Source organism: Aspergillus ambiguus, assembly GCF_047715705.1.
Source record: "Aspergillus ambiguus strain CBS 117.58 unplaced genomic scaffold BDV59scaffold_4, whole genome shotgun sequence".
Lineage (NCBI taxonomy): Eukaryota > Fungi > Ascomycota > Eurotiomycetes > Eurotiales > Aspergillaceae > Aspergillus > Aspergillus ambiguus.
Window position 1 is genome coordinate 954439 of NW_027395517.1, and position 18227 is coordinate 972665.

The following is an 18227-nucleotide window of genomic DNA, read 5'->3' on the forward strand; positions in this document are numbered from 1 at the left end:
TTGGCTTGCTTCTCCCACTCCTCGGCTGTTTTGGGGAGGATGAGATTCCGGAGCGTTTTTGAAGTCATAGTGAGATGAAATCTCTCTGAATATGTTGAAAATCAGTATAAAAAAGAGTCGTACTGCTCAATATGACAGTTTGAACGTGTCGGTATATGGCCTCGAGAAAGTCTACGATCCTACTCGGGGTAAGTAAGGGTGTGGTGGCATGGAAGGGGGGTGGAGTGACAAAGGAAAGAGCGAAGCCACCATTTTATAAGGGCAAGCTCGCTGCCTACGTAGGAATCTACAGGTGCGGTAGTCACTATTGCGTACATATGAGATGGTGGTTAAGAAAGAAAAATCGACAAGTTTAATACCCAGCAGTCACCTTTAAAGTGAATCTGAAAAGAGCTACATCGAGTGGCTACACTTTAACGGGCATGCTTGCTGCATAGCGGACCACAAGAGTCGAAGGAAGATTGTTTCTGTCTTCGAAGCTTATGAGTGGCGTGTATTGCAGCACCAATTTTGCCCCATCATGATGCGCTTGGATTATCCGAACGTGCTTTGGTCCCGTGTATGTTATAAGGAGGAGCTGCCAGCATGATCAGTATAGAATCCCCACATATTTGACCCAAACTTACCGGGAACATCTCATGATGCTTATAAGCTTTGTCCACGTGCAGGGTGCACATCCACCTAATAATGGCACGAACTTCACCCACAGTAAAGGTTTCGTCGTTTGTGGCTGCATAGGCATGCTCTACAAAGATGATGAAGTGCGGGTGGTCGCGATCAGGACATCTTCGTATCTCAATAACCTTCCAGTTTTCCAATACAGGGTGGGATCCACGGTCACATATTCCATCGAGATTTAACGCATGGTCCGGGTGTTGATCAAAGTGTTCATAAACAAGTGGCGTGAGATATTCGAGTTGCCCGCGATCTGAGCATTTGTCTTTAATGCCGTATCGGCGACAATCACGAATACTGGTTATATGACTTTCGAGGGTCCCAACCCGGGTGTCAAGGTCAATCCCATCTTCCCAAAGATGGAGCCTGACGACTGTTTCCCACTCTCTCTGGGCTCTCTTCTCCGGATACTTCAATCTCGGCTTTGTTTCCTTGATTTTGGCGAGGAGCCCCTCATAGGACAAAGGCTCGATATCACATATTTTATGGTCCTTTGAAGGAATAGCAGGATAGTCCGAAAGTACAGTCGTCGGCTGTGGAGTGAAATAGCACGGGCTAAACTGGAAAGTCTCGGTCTTTGGGTCAAGAGCCACTGGGACCACTTGGATGCCCATTTGGCGGAGCGTATTGAATTCAAAGAGAGGAGAGGTTTCAACTTTCTTGTTGACCTTGAGGAGGAGGCGACAAACGTCCCAGGTGATCAGTTCGCGCTTTTGATTCATTGTCGGGCTCGGAGTTGATGAGGATGGAGACATTTTGTTATCCGTATGGTCGTTTATCACTTATTGTTGTATGAAGAAGGGTTGGGGAAAGCGAAGCAAAAGGAGGCGGGAAGGTCAAGATATACCTACTACGACTACCTAGGCAAAATTTTCTTTCCTGCCTAAGTAACATGGTTTAAGTCACGGTGACGGTGAAATAAGCAACGGATTACTTCCATGTTACTTGTACCGCGGTAAAAATTAGATAGGTACGCTACTGACGTACACTTCCGTCTACAATTACTCAAGATTACTTACTACCTAGGTAATGACGTATACTTTAACCTGGGATCTGTATCATTGTTATGTAAGTCCGGATGGCCTCAGGGACGGGAGCTACCAAAACAGTTCACAAAACAAAGGACACCTTCTATCACTGTACAGAAATTAAGTAACACTCTATGTACTTTTTGTAGTGTAACGCTTCTGCCGCATTTTGTTGTCTGCAGCGAGAAGTCTAACTTCTATCTCTATTTCATCAATTGACCCGGTGAGATTGATATAGCCCTCGTCGTCAAGATCCTTCAGGGTTCTTTTGAGCCACATTCGGCAGGTGAAGGGAGGGACAGCCGAAACTGTTTCCAATCGGGCCGCAAGCGGCTCTTGCAAAACTGGATCCATTGCTCCAATCTCCATTGCGACTAGCAAGGTGACCGAGGTTGGAACGCCCGTACTTGGTTTGTTGCGAAATCGCCACTGATGGTCGGTGTCTGTATTATCGATAAGAAATGTAGAGGCCATTGGTTTCAAAAGAAATGGAATCGTGAGGCATGACTTGCACGGTCAATAGCTGAATCAAACAAGAAAGTTAGTAGGATAGGAGGATAGTGTGATTTCCTCTGAATGTCTCAACACAAGTCCTGGGTAGAATCATTCGGGATTGTATAGGGTCTTCGACAGGTCCGACGGCACTATATATGCACTCAGGGATAATGCTATACGATTCCTACTGCGGTTATTGCCAGGTAGTCATACAGCAAATTCCTGTGGCTTCACTCTATGTGCCTGAGACACTAATTGATCTCACTCTAAGCTACAGCGGCTAAGTGATTGAAGTGCCCTGTCCCCCATGCAGCCACAAAATAGTCGAAGGTGGGGACGGGGCCCTACGGATGTACTAGGAAAAGAAAGATCCAACATATGTACAGATATCACAGGATATATTTTAAAAACAAAACTTAATGCAATAGGAGCAGAGTAAAATAACTCAGAGCGGATCAAGAAGCGCAGCTCGTATTCTGCATTAGGGAATCGTGCCAAGCTCGTATTCCAATAAGCTTTTTGATTCGTTCACGTCAGCGATCCATAACCCTAAATCAGCAACAAACGATGCCGAGTTCTCGGCAAGACGTTCGGTCAGCCTCTCAGGTTGTATAAAGTCTATAATATGACGTTGCCAGCTGGATACATGGCCATGAGGATCGCAGATACTCTTACCATGGTCGAACCCTTATGAGCCTCTATTAAGTGCTGTAGGGGAACTATAAATGCTCGCCTTTCTGCGCCGATACTGTCCTACGTTCGAACCCATTCGGAACACTATTGAGCCAGCAGATACAAGCCAAGATGGCGCTGAGCATGCTCTATTACTTTGCATTTCTCATTTCCTGGAGCACTGCGAGTCCCCTGAACTTGTCATTTCCCCATATCGACCTAGGATACGCCACCCACGCACCAACCTTCATCAACTCTACCCAGGCCGGTCTGCGTATCGCCAACTACAATAACATCCGATTTGCTCAACCTCCAGTCGGGGACCTGCGTTTTCGAGCACCTCAGACACCTCCGCCGCTATCTGACGGCGTTGTCCGGGGGGATGAGTTTGTCTCCACGGACTGTGTTAACAGTGTCCCGTCGGTGGCTCCATTGCCTCCCTTCAATGGAACCACCTGGGGCCAGGAAGACTGTCTTTTCCTGAATGTGCTCGTCCCAGAGGGCGTACGGGAAGGAGATAATGTCCCAGTCATACATTGGATTCACGGGAGTGCGTACGCTTTCGGTAGTAAGGACAATTACCTCCTAACGGGGGGCTTTCCCCTGGCATTGTTCAATGCATTGGACGCCAAGGATGAGAAATTTATATTCGTGGCTAGTAACTACAGGTCAATACTTATCTTTCTTGTTCCTCGACCGGCTGGCTGACTATTAGTACTCAGACTTGGACTTTATGGATGGATGGCGTCTCTGCACGAAGATATGGACGCGAATATTGGAATTCATGACGCTGAAGTCGCCCTTCGATGGACACGGCAGCACATTTCAAAATTCGGGGGCGATCCGAGCCGGATCACTGCAATGGGCCAAAGTGGAGGAGCTGGGATCCTTAACTATCTCCTGGTAAAATCTGGTGATGACGGACTGCCCTTTTCCCAGGTATAACTGCCAAACCGTCTGTTGTAGCATGGTAAGCTGATATATATTAGGCTATTATTTCTTCTCCGGGATTGATGCCGCGCAGAAACGTGACCGCTCGCAGACAAGAGGTGTACGAGAATGTGTTAGCTGCCACAAACTGTACATCTCTCCACTGTCTACGGTTCGCATCCCCAGACACACTCCAGAGGGCAAACCAATACCTCCTCAACGTTCCCAGTGGGACGGGTGGTGGCGCATTTGGCCCTGGCATTGGCTTCGCTCCATTACCAGACGGGGTACATTATTTGGACTCCCCGTCTGTGCTCCTCGCAGATAATACATCCCACAGAGGACTGAATCAGCTGTTGGTGGGTAATATGGCCCAAGACGGGCTGGGCCTCGTTCCTGATGAAAACATGCCAGCCGCCTTTGGTGACCTGGTTCGCGCTGTATTCCCCAGAGCGGACAACGAAACGGTCCGACGAATTCAAAAGCTGTTCCCTTTCCCATCGTCCAATCCAAAGCAGCTTGCTTGGGACTGGGGTACGTCTGTCATCTTTGCCTGTAATTCCCAGAGTATTGCAGCGGCATATCCAGAATCGGCCCGTCGCTATGTCATGGCCATCCCGCCAGCGGCACATGGACTGGATCTTCCATGTGAGTTTCCCAGAGACAGTGTCTTTTTGTTCATTGGACCTTTATCCTGACTGCTTGTAGACATATTTTTCATGAATAATTCGACCACTCCGGTCTCTAGTCCTCCCGTTGCGCGAGAAATCCAGAAGTACGTTCTGCATTTTATTGCAGGTCACAAGGCCAATGCATCGACCGGTTTTCCTGTCTATGGGTCCCAGTCAAATATCGCCTTGATTACAGGGTCAGGCCCGGGCGTGGAAAAAGATCCCTGGGTCAACAAGGGTATTTGCAAGGAACTGCTTGCAGTTGCTGAGAATCCAGCGAATGGTGCGTAGGAAACATACATTACTTTACTTGGAAGTCGGGTATGAAGGCATCATGTCATTGAAGGCCCCGACGGGGTGCCGAGGACCGGAAGGCATAGCACTGGACTTCGGTAATTCAATAAAGAATGCATAGGTATATTACACTTAGCGTACAATTGAAATAGAATACACACTGTGACAGATAGAGCCACTCAATTACCCCTGCGCATTTCGCATGAAAAAGGCCTTCATGAATGGCACACGATCGATGACATCAAGGCCAAAGCTCCGAGCCCATGCCACAGGGTTCTGACCCGGCACATTGTAAAGTTTATGCAAGATATCACAGGCACCACCGATCTTGGCATTTGTAGCCCATCGATCCGCCGTGTAATGTTCCAAACTAAGAACATCGCCAACATCCATGCCATGGTTCACGGCATACTCGATGCTCTTGGCCAGCGAGGCTACATCCCCGAGACCGAGATTGAGGCCCTGGCCGGCCAGCGGATGAATCACATGAGCAGCGTCCCCGACAAGCGCCACACGGGGTGAGATATACGTCGAGGCGTGGCGGAAACGGAGTGGGAAGGAAGCCACGCTGCCTTCCTGGACGCCATTGACCATGGGCGGGACGCGGGAGAAGTCCGTGTGCTGTATACGCCAGGACAGTTCATCCTCGTGGGGGTCCTCTGAGGTGGCGGCGGCCCGTTCCATGCGCATCATGTACTGAAGATCTGCCATAGAGAGGCGGAAGGCGGCATTAACCATCGCGATGAAGGCCTTCGGCGGAAGTGATTTGAGGTAGGTGGCATTTTCGACGGTGGTCGACCACACGAGCGTCGCGTTGTTCCCGGGAAGAGGAAGTAGGGCAATAGGGCCTCCCAGCGACGGCAGGAAACGCTGGTATGCGGTTTTAGTGCCCACCGGAAAGGTGGGGGTTTCCGGATCCGCGAGGGAGAGGGTCGCGACGACGCCGTGTCTATTGTAGTCCCAACCATCCGTTGCAATGTTGGCGAAATGACGGACGGGGCTGTTGATGCCGTCTGCGCCGACCAGGAGTCTCGCGGCGATTTGGGACGGCTGGGCAGCTGGCATTGAGGCTGTCGGGGCGAGGGAGAGAACGGGCCAGGCGGACAGGTCAGGACCGTCGGGATGGTTCGTGCCGTTTTCAATGGACGACACGGTGGTGTTGCTGAAGATGGATAGGTTTTCATCGCCTGAAGCAGCAATGCGCGCCAGTAGGGCACGGACAAGGTTCGCATTCTCGGTCATTGTCGCAACGGTGCGCAGATCCTCAAACGGGGAGGTCTCCATGGACCAGTCGAACGAGATCCGCGAATCGGTTTCCCCGTCCCATACCTGCATCTCCTGATATGGCTGCGCGCGGCTCGTATCCAGGTGTTCCCAAGCACCAATTTTCTGCAAGAACGACACGGAGGAGGGGGTCAGACTGCTGACGCGGTTGGAGAAATGGTGGGCATCTTGACTCCAGGAACGGGCTTTCTGCAGATCCTGGGTTTCCACGAGGGCGACTTTCAGATGCGACGTTGCAGGAGACGCTCCTATATGGAGTTAGGTACTAAGTAATGTAGATCAATCGGAAAAGAAGCATGCATACGAAGAGCTGCGAGCAACCCTAGACCCGCCGGGCCACCTCCGACGCAGACAACATCGTAGATATCCGGGACGGAGGTGGGCTGGGACTGAGAGGCGAATCGGCGCCGGGTCAGAGGCTTACTCGACCGACACGACGGACAGACATAGGGCCTGAGAGCCGACCGTGTGAGGGGGCGCATGGTGGCGAGGGATGAAGTGAGAGAGGGTGTTGAAGTTGTTCTGGCGGGACGAGGATGATTTCGGCGATGGCGGGTGGATGCAAACCGAGCAAACACCTCCATGTTTACTCGTTCCTACACTACAACTCCTCTATCACCATCGTCATATCGTCATGCAGGTATGAGGTCGGGATCCTTCGAGAATGCATCTAACTCGACTCATCAATGTCCGGTCTATATATAGCTGCATGTGGCCACCACTACCCCTCTCAGCCCTAGGAATGCCAGACCTGCAGACATGAAACCATTCCTCGGTGCGTACTTTTGGTCTTAGTACATCCAGATCGTATGGCTAACACTGCCACAGTCTGCGTGACGCGGTTTCACTCCGCCACCATCCTCTCAGCGCATCTGGCCCAGTAGTCTCTGGAATGTCTCATCAGCGGGCGGCAAACGACGTCTGTCCCGGCGGACGTTTCTTTGTATTTATAGATCTACTACCGACTCCTATACTCTGGACCAACAACTCCCCGTCTCTCTGATTCGCCATGTCCGCACCGTGACTGGCCCCCTCGATCACCGTCTGCACTGCCCACGAACCTCCATCTCAACCTCGAGACCAAGTCTAGTCCTCCCTTTCAGTCTGTTCAGGAACCTCCCTCAGAGCGACCTTGATGGCGTCCTCTTCCGCCTCCTCCACCCCAGTAGCAACCGCTACCACCACCACCAAAAACCCCTCAACCGCATCCTCGTCTGGGGACAGAACCACCTCCACGACGACAACACATCTCCATCTCAGCGCCAACTTCGCCCACAACCCGCAGTCCAAATCGCCCCATCCCTCGACGATCGGCTACGACCACGAGGTCTACCTCCAACTCCTCGCGGGCCGGGAGGGAGCCGCTCAGAAGACCCCGAACCAGATCTACCGCGAGGTGTGTTGTGTTGCACAAACTCCCCTCTCTCCGTCTTTCCACCCGTCTGAATGAAGACTCACCACCCGGACGATCCCAGGAACGGGCACGACGTCGCACGACGCGGGCGCTCGATCCCGCCATCCTCGACCCGCAGGGGGATCCTAGTCCCGTGGACTTTGAGTGTGCCGAGAATCAAGGCTGGAAGGAGAAGTGGCGGGGGTAGCTGCGGAGAGAGACCTTCGCTGGGCATATTACTAGCCGATATATACATTTGCTTCTACGTGCATGGGACACGCGGGCCCCGGGGGATGATGTTGGCCGAGAATACAGGTGCATTGTAACGTACTCTGGACCATAGGGATCAATCTTTGTCATCCGGCATGACAACCTTAATGATAATAAAAGCACATTTCTCAAGCCGACCAAAGACAGACAAACGAAAGAAGCATGGGATAAGACAGCGTTCACTCATGTCGACACCTCCGGCGCTCCCGTCGGATGCTCGTCCAGATCGCCCTCCATCTCGGCGACAAATCGTTCCCACGTATTCAGCACCCCCTGGTAGAATTCGATATGTTTTTCGGCCAGCGCACCAAGCGTGTCGCGGAACTCGACGGCCTTTATCCGCTCAAAATCGGCCACCTCGCGCACCACCTCCTCGTCGAACATCTCCGACGTGGTCTTGGCCGACTCGACCTCCCGAGTGAGCTCGTCGATCCGAAGCTCCAGCTTCCGCACCCGCTCGCGACGGGACTGCTCGTGGTCGACTCCGCGCATGTCCTCCATCTTGGAGCGGATGAACGATGCGGGCGAGGACGTGAGCGGGTTCGAGGCGTAGTATGACGACGGGTTGGTGGCGAGGGAGTCCCGCTCGGCGACGGCCTTGTTGCGGTAGTCGACCAGGGCCTCAAAGTCGAGCTGCTTCTGCTCGCGCGTCTTCAGCAGCGCCTTGAGCGACACGATGTACGCCTCCATATCGCGCAGCGAGCCGAGGTAGTTCTGGTCGGTGTGATCCTTGAGGCCCTTGAGCCCGCGGCCCGTCTCCTCCACCGACGCCGCAAACACCTGCAGCGGCACCTCGACGTCCGGCTCCAGGGGGACAAGCTTGCGGAACTGCGTCGCGAGGTCGTTGTAATCCGTCTCTAGGTCGGACTCGCGCCGCGCAACCCGCGCCACGATCTTCTCCACGTGGTTGAGGTCCTCGTCCAACTTGTCGGCCTTCTCGCGCACCTCGATGAACCGCCGGTCCGGCTTGTGGACCTTGGTGAATGCGTTGACGAAGGTGTCGGTGAAGTTGTCGAAGATGCCCGCGCCACCGGCTTCTGCGGTGGTGCTCGTGTTCCGCGACGAGTGCAGCCGCATGTGTGCGTTCCAGTCCGGCGACTCCAGGAAGACAGCCAGCAACGGGGCACGGCGGAGCACGGGGTGCAGCGTCAGGCGCTTGAGAAAGCGATGCAGCGACCAGGCGCGGCGGGTGGTGAACTCGGTGCCAAACCGGTCCCCCCGCACGTATTCCATCTTATGCTTGTCCGGGAGCGGCGGCACCGCACAGGCCGGGTACTCCCGGTAGAGCGTCTTATATAGGAAGTAGAAATCGGTGAAACGCCGTCGCACGGTGAAGTCGGGTTTCTGGAAGGATTTAAAGTCGGTCTGCAGCAGTATGGTGCGGTCAGCAGTTGGACGGAAAGGACGCCGCAGCCGGCAGCGGGCTCGGATTGAAAAGGGCACAACCCACATGTGTAGTGACAAGATAGGAGATATATGCGTCTTTTGTGCCGTCGTTCTCTTTCAGGGGTGAGTCCACTTGACACTCTAAGACACCATCCCCGATACCCGCGAGGTCGACGGCGTCGGCCAATGGCCCGGCCTGAGGGGCGTCCTGCGCAGAGCTCATTCTCCGTTTGCCATTGGTGTCGTGGGCGGTCTCCGGTGACTCTTCAGCATCAGTTCCTGCTGTCGTTGGTCGCGAGCTTTCACTCTCCGGATCATGTCTCCAGGAGACGTTGTCGAAGTCATCGTGGTGATCCATCGCTGACGAAATCGCTGACGGAATCCGGCGGTGTCGACACTGGTGTGGAGATACGGTCCTTCCGGTCTGATGGTCGAAAATAGTTTGGACACGTCGTTTCGATATAGGTATATCAGGGGAATGGACCAGAGGGTTGGATGGTTGGGTGGATGGAGAGAGAGAGGGGAGTTGAGGCTGGGAACAACAATGAGGAGCAGCGGCAGTTGGAGAAGCGCCCAGACAGCGTCATCATCCATCGATGGATCGTTCCCCGCCAAGCCTGATACCCGTATCGAGATTAGTCACCGGCCATGTGACATTCTGGCATACCACTTCATATCGAACAAGCTATAAATAATCATGATGATCCGTCGGTGGTTTGTAGATTCGTCGTGGAATTGACCGATATACTCCATTCCATTTTACTGCGCAGCAGTGTGAGCCGTGCGGAAATATGATGCTTCAATCTAATGTAGCCAAATGCACATAGCTAGCTGGAATATAATACTCTTCAAAACAGAACTTGAACAAGACTATCAACAGGTTGGTCATCGGTGCTGGTCGGAGCTAGCACGGGCTTTCCCGTCCTCGCTATCCCCGTCATTATACGGTTCGTCCTCTTCGTCACTGAAGAGAGGCTCTTCATCACTCTCCCCAGCAAACGCGTTGTACAGTTCGCCGCCCCGGCGGTGCGTACGGCCCGAGACGCCAGTCATCGCATGCAACTGATCCTCATCCTCGATCATTTCAAAGTCGTAGTCATCCCGAGGATCGTTGCGCTTGCGTCTCCGACGCTGCACCTGGAAGTATACCCCGAGGGCGATGCAGAACACAATAATGGAGCCGATGGCAGCATAAATCCAGGCCTGAGTGCGCTTTGAAGCGCCGAAGGTCGGGAAGAACGATGGCAAGAAGGTGTCTGACGATGCCGTAGTTGAAGGAGTTTCCGATGCCCCTGACCCAGTGGGCTTCGTGGGCGATGGTGCTTCAGTCTCCTCCGCCGGTGCTTCAGGGGGCGAAGTAGGCGCAGTGGATTGGTCCGGCTTTGGCTTTGTCGGGCGATCAACGGCGTCAGGATGTGAGCCAGGCGGGTCGGTCTTGACTGGGGCTGGCGCAACGCTTGTAGTGGCGACAATGGCATCCTCAATCGTGTGGTCATCATCGTGCTCATCCGGCAATGGATGAAGTGGTTGATTCGAGCCATCGATGGCTTCCCCCCACAGATTAAGTCTCCAGTCAACGAACTCTCCGACGTTCTCGTTAACATTGGTGTCCTTGACAATCACCGTCCACTTTCCGATAGGAGACTGGCCCCTGGGTAGATTGTTAGCATAGCATCTACACCCAAGACGGGATGGTTACTTACCAATGCGCAACACTCATAAAGGTCCAATCGATGTAGCCCGCGTTTTCATTATCAGGTCGTCTGGCCGTGCTCAGGTGGCTCACAACACCGTCCGGGCTACGCAACTCAACGCTGAGATCACCACGGCGAGTGTGGTTGACGTTCATAGTAACCGTGACATGCTCCAGGCGCTCCAAGTTCGCATCCTGCATCATTTTTTCGGTTACCTCGTAAGAACTGGCCAGGCCCTGGTCGCCCTGCGGAATCTTGTGCAACACCCGCAACCAGGGAGAGTTGAACCATGCCTGCGGTTTCACCAGCTCCCACGACTTCGCTTTCTCGACCAGAGCGTAGGCGTCAACTTTACCGAAGCCCCAGTCGTGGCTGAACTTCTTCCCGGTCTTCAGGATCTGCCAGCTGCCGTCATCTTCGTGCACGGGAACGGCGGTCTCGACCATAAGGTACTGCGCATCACGCCACGTGAGTTCGGGACGTGCGCTGAGGGCTAAAGCAACAGTGCCCGCGGCAAGCGGACCGGCCGCAGACGTGCCTCCATGATAGGAATAGCACTTGTCCGTACCCACGTCGGTGGTGTGGATCGCATCGCTCGAACCGCTACTGTAGGTAACCACAAGCTGGGCGGAACACGACTCGGAGTAACTGGGGTGGTTGCCTTCGCGATCGATGGCACCAACCGTGATACTGTAGATACTGTTGGTATAGCCATCAAAGTTGCAGTTGTCATCGAACGAAGCGCCATTTCCGGCAGCGAACACAAAAATGGAGCCTTTCCCACCCCGACCTTTCTGGATGCCATTTACCATCGCGCGCTTGATCAGAATGCCGGGGGCTTCCATGGTCGCGCCATCATCGGGGGGCCCCCACGAGCACGAATAGATGTCATTTTGCTGGTAGGCGTAATTGATGGCGGCCGCTTCATCGGTGTCGTCAATGGGTTCGGACAAGATGCGAACTCCGGCGATGCGACTGTCGTAGGCCACACCCAGTCCACAGACATCGTTCCTGGCCGCCGCGATCTCTCCTGCACACCGGGTGCCGTGCTTGTCGTCACGGAGGCGGGGTCTGGGCTCCGGGACTTGGTTATTGAAATCATAAGAACCCTCCGCGAAGTAATTCGGTTTCAGATCGTTGCTGTACATATCCAGACCGTCATCCACCACGGCGGTTGTCACCCCATTTCCGGTAATCCCATCCAACCAGACGCCCGTCACATTCAGATCGTGGCCGACTTGGACGGTGTTGTATAGGTGCCACTGTCCGGTGAAGATGGGATCGACGATGCCAAGCGATGCGGCAATTTCCCTCTGCGCGTGGGCGGCATCAGCATTCTCGAGCTGCGTGTCAATGGGGGCGCGTTGGCGATTGTCCGGCGGAGGGATGCGTTTCTGCAATCGTTTGCTGCTCGGAGCTAGCTTGTGGGACCACAGGATCCCATTCGACGCGCCACCGCTGTTGCCTGTACGGCGAGCCAATTTGCGGCGCACGCGAGAATTTTCTAGCAGCGTATCCAAGTCGGTGCTACTTGATCGCGGAATGGAAAAGGTATGGTGGTGCGGGAGTTCTCCTATAGGGCCCTCATGGCGGGCGCCGAGCTGATTGGCGACATCGGCCGGGGAAACGGACTCGTCGAGATGGAGGGCGAAGAAATCGTGGGTTTCGTAAGATCGACGAGGGTGGAGAGATGCGGTCGCAGCACAGAAAAGGGACAAAGCAACGGCTGCGCCACCAACGACACGCATGGTGGGAAGAGGAAGCCCGTTCTCAGGGCGACGAGATCAGGACAGATAGGCGGGTGCCATGCACGGAGGGGTGTCGGGTGGATGACAGGAGAGGAAGAAGGAGAAAGGAGACGGATTGGAAGAGGGGAGAAAACGAGAATGAGAGTGGAATGAAACGGGGGAGAAAGATGGAGGAGGAGAAAAAGAAGAGGAGGAGATCGAGAGACGTGAGGGTTTGGATGAAATTCAGGCCACCGCAGCGTCAGCACGGGACCTCCTGATCTTCCCCGTCGATCCCCCTGCTCTGTCCCTCCCGACTATTCAGGTCTACTTGGGGAAATTCGAGGCTTCTATCGACCAGAACGAGTCTGTTCGAGCATTTTTTAAACATGGATTCGGGCGTTAAATCGTGTTTCTCGAGCTGGTCACCGTCTATTCCCCGGAGCCTCTTCCGACGATCACCGCAATACGACCCCTCGATCTGCTGGGCTCTCGTATATCGATCAATCGGATGGATTATTTATTCTTAGAACACCCGCACTCAGCCAACATGCGATGAAGTGATTTGAGGTCGCTATGCGACGATGAAATGAGGATATGTGGACAGTTCTGCAAGGAGGACAGACCACCCAAGACATCATTTCGCAGGATTTCCATACTCTATTTCGCCTGGGATATGACGGCCAAGATGGCATTGTCATCCTGTCCGTGAATGAGTTGGACAGGCCCTTTTGTCGTGGCCTGCGTGGCGATCCCATGCATTGGACGGACCCAGTATACAATAGTACAACCTCCCCTACCGCAATGAGGTCACTTTCGAATGGGGATTCGTGTTCTCGAAAATTTCGTCGGAGCCTGAAGATGAGAAATTAGAATCAACAAACCCACCGCGTCCCGACCGGGCTGCAGCACAGCTGAGAGGGCTGGGCTGCCAGCCACCGGCTTAATCTTAGCCTGACCACGACTCTCCTCCCGATATAACCGCTCTGCCTCGTTCTGCTCTTTTTTCCCTCTTCCTCTTGACATCATTCTATCTTTCACCTCCCTCTTCCCTGGCATTCCAACGGTTTGATCTTGTCACACCATCCCATCGTGTTGACAGTGGCCCCCGCGGTCGTCGTCATCTGTATACTCCGCATCGTCCCCACTCGGAAATTGGCTTTTGGCGATATCAGGGCGATCTAGATACTGTCAACACCCCTTAATCCAGCCGCCATCAACGAAGTTACGAAGTATACGAGTCAGTGTTATCTCTTTTCCCTGTATAGAGTCCAACTACGCCAACAATACTGACCATCACCCAGTATCTAAACGACCCCTCGCCCATCTCGACTCTGTACATACTCGCACATAAGATACCCTCTCAATCATCAACCATGGCGACTACCAGCGTTCGCAACCATACCAGTGGAAACCCCACTCCCTCACAACCTCCTGCGAATGGCATCTCGTCGCACAAACGGCGCCAGTCGCATGCGATGAACGACGGCGGGCACATCCCCGCCCGCACCCGTTCAGTCTCCTACCGACATCCACAGCCCACGACTTCCATAGATACCCCACGTTCGTTCGCCGCACGGGCAAAAGATCTCCCTCCAGATGCAGAAATATACGGGATGGATAAGCCTCTATCCCCGGAGCCACCAACTCCCCATGACGGATTTGCCGCTCCTGATCCCGTCAGCCTAGCAGAAGCTCCGAAATTATCCTCCCCTGTAAATAGTCTACCTTCACGGTCCAACACTGTGCGCTCTTCCTCGGACCAACGCCGCGACTGGGCTTCAGATCGGTCGCCACTACAGAAACTTGAAGTCACCCTGAATGGGATCAGTAAAGAAGAGAAACGAGCGCGGGTCCTAGAAGCTGAAATGAAGCTCAAAGAGCGCATGGCCCGTGAGAAACGTGAAGCAAACAACGATCACCCATCACCGCGAGCTCTCCCGGAACGCCCTACTGTGCTTCCCCAGTCGTCTGCTCTGGTAGCGGATGCGCCGACGAGTAAGGGTCCGCGGAAACCCAGTGCGCACGCAGACCCTGCGAAGTCTCACAGTCGAGCGACCTCCGTACAGTACGGGGCTCTCGGTCCCTCGAGTGATAACCGCACAAACATGGCATCTATGAAGACAGGCAATGTGCCAAGGCGATCAGTATCAACGAGTCACCGCACAGGTAATGTTCCTGGTGCTGCCCCGATGAACCACAGTATCCCATCAGAGAATATTGCAGTGAAAAACATGCCGGTTTCCCAAACGGCGCAACCGAGAGGGACTTATGCCATGGCACAGTCTGGACAAGTTAGGCTGGCCCCTGCCCAAAACAGGCCAATATCACAGGACGGTGGGCGACTAGAGCACACCAGACCTGCTGCTGTCTCTCAGCCTGGGGATATGGTTGGCGACAACGTGGACCGAGACATTTATCAGCAAAACGTACCCATGGAGCCTCCGAGCGATATGCAGTCTACCAAGCCTAAAGTCTCCTTCAATGTTCCACCACCCACGCCACCTCCTCTATCAGAGTGGAGGACAGCCCCGGTGGCCAGACTAGGCGCCTCGGACTTTGACTTCCAGTCCATCGACGTGGACAGGGGCAAGGCATGGTGGGAAGGCGGGTCAAGCAACAATCGACGCCGAAGCAGAGCACTTCCAAAAACCTATCAAAAGCCTCCCGGCCATAAATCATCAGGTAAGCAGCCCCGAATTGCGGCATAGCTACGCAAACAGTTAACTGACGGTAATTTATCTCTAGCAAGCAAGCGGTTCCAACCCCAGATCTTCATGAAGTGCGGACCCTTGCTCCGGTACGCGGGAATGAAACGCGTGCGGATCGATGGCCCGAATGGTCCATTTGACAAAGAGACATGGAGAGGCAGTGTGCTGATCGTAACGAAAGACTCCCATTCAACTTACGAGCCGTCGCCTAGCTTGAGATTGTTCTCCCAACCTATGGATCTCCTTCCTCCCCCTCCAGCCGAGCTCAGTGGCGAGGACGCCCAGCTTGCGCCAGAATACGTTGACCCAACCGCAGGACTGATGAAGTTAGGCCGAGATGGCAGGCCGCTCTACGTCAAGCCGGTTGAGCACACCGAAGAAGAGCTTGACCTTTCATTCGTTGAAAATGACGACGGCATCTACGAGATGTCCCCTAGTATCGTGGACTACAGCAATGAGGGTGTCAAGCAACCGATCCCCGCTAATAGGGTCCACTCCATGGATGGAGAGGCAATGGGGGTCTACAAGGAAATCACCGGAGCTCGTCTGTATGCGGATCCCGGGAGGGATGTCACCTTCTGGCGGTTCAATATCGAGGTGGAACTTGGACCGACTCAGCAGCGGGTGGCATATCGCATAAACCAGGGTCCAGCTCTAGGATTCTGGGTACCTGCCCGAGGACAGTCGATGAATATCATGTTCCACACATGCAATGGCTTCAGTCAAGGGATTGACACCAACAAGTTTTGTGGACCAGACCCTCTGTGGCGCGACATACTTAATGAGCATCAGACTCGGCCCTTCCACGTCATGCTGGGAGGGGGTGATCAAATCTTCAATGATAGAGTCACAGCTGAATCCCAGCATTTCCAGGATTGGATCCGTATCAAAAACCTCCATGAGAGGTACGACGCTCCGTTCAGCATAGAGTTCAAGGCTGAACTGGAAACGGGGTTCTTGGAGCACTACTCGGCATGGTTCTCGCAGGGCTTGTTCTCCCTGGCCAACTCACAAATTCCAATGGTTAATATGTGGAATGACCATGAGATCATCGAGGGATTTGGTTCATATCCGGATGAGTTCATGGGGACCCCTGTTATATCGGGGTTGGGTGGTCTTGCGTTCAAATATTATCTTCTCTTCCAACACCACAGTGTGCCAGAGGAGACTGAAATTGAGGAGCCGACTTGGTTGCTCGGTGCTCAGCCAGGTCCGTACATCAATCAGCGGAGCCGGAGTCTGTTCATGTCCTTGGGTGACGGTGTGGTTCTACTCGGATTAGACTGCCGCACCGAACGGATGGTAAGCTGTCATCCCTGTGAATTGTGTCCCGGCCGGTTATGCTAACCTATATACAGAGTGACGAAGTTCTTAGTGAACAAACTTGCGATCTGATCTGGGATCGCTGTCACCGTGAGATTGTCCGAGGGGAAACCAAACACCTGATTGTGTTGTTGAGCCTTCCCATTGCCTACCCTCGACTGGTATGTTTTTGTAGCCTGCCACTGTGTGCCCGCTTATTTTACTGACTTTCCGACAGGCAATGGTCAAGAATATCTTAAACAGCCGGAAGTCACTAGGCAAGGCTGGATTGTTCGGCGGCCTTGTTAATAAGAGTGGCGGCAAGGTCGAGATTTACGACGATCACTGGACGGCCAAACATCACAAGGCGGAACGAACCTATCTCATCGAAGATCTTCAAGATCTTGCGGCCGATAAGTCGGTGCGGGTCACCATTTTAAGGTAAGAGCTGCATCATAATTCTCTACTATAGCAACCCTGTCTAACAAGATTAGTGGCGATGTTCACCTCGCTGCAATTGGCGAGTTTTACTCGAATCCGAAGTTGAACATACCGAAGGATAAGGATTACCGCTACATGCCGAATGTTATCTCTTCGGCCATTGCCGACATGCCAGAAACCGAAATGATCTCCGACACCTTGAACCGGCGTAACAGGGTGCACCATGTGGACACAAACACCGATGAAGACATGATTCCAATTTTTACGCACGATGTCAACAATAAGCCCCGGAATAACAAACGGCTACTCCCACGCCGGAACTGGTGCTCTATCCGCGAGTACCGACCTGGTAAGCGGGATTAGTCCCCCATTAACTCTACAACCTTGTGCTTGTTTTCGTTACTGACTTGATATAGGATCTACACCACCAGGAACGCCTGAGTCCGAGTCCCCGCCGACTCCTGTGGATGAGCCTCGTCCCGGACGGCTACAGCGGACGTTGTCCTTGACACGGGGAGACCGTCCACAAAGCGGAGGTGGAGGCCTCCTCCGTCGGCTCTCCCTGCGAGGAGCACCACCTACGAAGGAGTTCAATCTTGGAGATGCTGCAGACCCTCAGCGGCGAATGAGTATGGACGGGCCATTCCCACCTGACGAATCCGGGGATAGTTACTTCCCACGACCGTCATCATCGGCTGAGCCCCGACCCGGACCATTCCACCGCCGACCGACGAATCTCAGCCAAAAGGCAGCGAAGAAGACCCGCAAGCGGGGCGATGACGGAGTGGGTGATTTCGTGGACTTGGAGGGTGGATTAGCCATTACGCTCAACCTCGAACTCAATCCCAAAGATCCTGCGGGCATCACAACGCCGTACAAGCTCCTCGTGCCGATGCTACGGTATGAAGGGACCGACTATGACCCTCCGGCCAACCCAGTAGCCAAGGGATGGAGGAAATGGTTGGGGGTGGGCAGTGGGCCCAAGGAGCAGCGGTCGGCACGGGGAGAGGAGGTCGAGGATACGGAAGTGGAGGACGAGGAGGGGATGAGCGAGGAGGATGAACGGGTCTAGATAGCAGTCGATCTGATTAATCCAAGGATGATGAGAATCCTTCGGATCAGATAACGGGTAATTAATCATCGGACGTTCTCGGCCTCCGCAACTGCATTTGTCAGGCCGACCCCACGTGACCGGTCTGGACAGCGGCCTTAGTCAGGCCGCCTTACGTAACCTCTCTTCTTTTCTCTTCGCCG

At 53.8% G+C, this 18227-nt stretch overlaps 7 protein-coding genes across 7 annotated transcripts; 3 read left to right on the plus strand and 4 right to left on the minus strand.

The window, feature by feature from the left end:
- Positions 1–406: 406 nt before the first annotated feature.
- Positions 407–1430, minus strand: BDV59DRAFT_199113 (uncharacterized protein; the record flags this gene model as incomplete). The annotated part of the gene is made up of 2 exons (XM_073693294.1): positions 407–577; positions 627–1430. 2 exons carry the CDS (start codon positions 1428–1430, stop codon positions 407–409), a joined length of 975 nt encoding a protein of 324 aa, XP_073551526.1.
- Positions 1431–3002: 1572 nt separating this feature from the next.
- BDV59DRAFT_199114 (carboxyl ester lipase) lies at positions 3003–4762 on the plus strand (the record flags this gene model as incomplete). Its single annotated transcript, XM_073693295.1, has 4 exons — positions 3003–3538; positions 3593–3809; positions 3860–4448; positions 4509–4762. 4 exons carry the CDS (start codon positions 3003–3005, stop codon positions 4760–4762), a joined length of 1596 nt encoding a protein of 531 aa, XP_073551527.1.
- Positions 4763–4948: 186 nt separating this feature from the next.
- Positions 4949–6531, minus strand: BDV59DRAFT_199115 (putative ubiquinone biosynthesis monooxgenase (Coq6); the record flags this gene model as incomplete). Its single annotated transcript, XM_073693296.1, has 2 exons — positions 4949–6297; positions 6354–6531. 2 exons carry the CDS (start codon positions 6529–6531, stop codon positions 4949–4951), a joined length of 1527 nt encoding a protein of 508 aa, XP_073551528.1.
- A 653-nt stretch (positions 6532–7184) lies between these two features.
- Positions 7185–7650, plus strand: BDV59DRAFT_199117 (uncharacterized protein; the record flags this gene model as incomplete). Its single annotated transcript, XM_073693297.1, has 2 exons — positions 7185–7445; positions 7525–7650. 2 exons carry the CDS (start codon positions 7185–7187, stop codon positions 7648–7650), a joined length of 387 nt encoding a protein of 128 aa, XP_073551529.1.
- An 81-nt stretch (positions 7651–7731) lies between these two features.
- BDV59DRAFT_113264 (sorting nexin-4) lies at positions 7732–9805 on the minus strand. Its single transcript, XM_073686650.1, has 2 exons — positions 9163–9805; positions 7732–9077 (listed from the first exon to the last, which is right to left on the minus strand). Exons 1-2 carry the CDS (start codon positions 9454–9456, stop codon positions 7896–7898), a joined length of 1476 nt encoding a protein of 491 aa, XP_073551530.1. The 5' UTR covers positions 9457–9805; the 3' UTR covers positions 7732–7895.
- Position 9806: 1 nt separating this feature from the next.
- kexB (kexin kexB) lies at positions 9807–12828 on the minus strand. Its single transcript, XM_073686649.1, has 2 exons — positions 10802–12828; positions 9807–10749 (listed from the first exon to the last, which is right to left on the minus strand). The coding sequence occupies exons 1-2, from the start codon at positions 12538–12540 to the stop codon at positions 9984–9986; spliced, it is 2505 nt and encodes an 834-aa protein (XP_073551531.1). The 5' UTR covers positions 12541–12828; the 3' UTR covers positions 9807–9983.
- Positions 12829–13459: 631 nt separating this feature from the next.
- On the plus strand, positions 13460–18119 carry BDV59DRAFT_171444 (uncharacterized protein). Its single transcript, XM_073688573.1, has 7 exons — positions 13460–13759; positions 13824–15204; positions 15268–16532; positions 16589–16714; positions 16771–16973; positions 17027–17322; positions 17390–18119. Exons 2-7 carry the CDS (start codon positions 13896–13898, stop codon positions 18043–18045), a joined length of 3855 nt encoding a protein of 1284 aa, XP_073551532.1. The 5' UTR covers positions 13460–13759; positions 13824–13895; the 3' UTR covers positions 18046–18119.
- Positions 18120–18227: the final 108 nt, after the last annotated feature.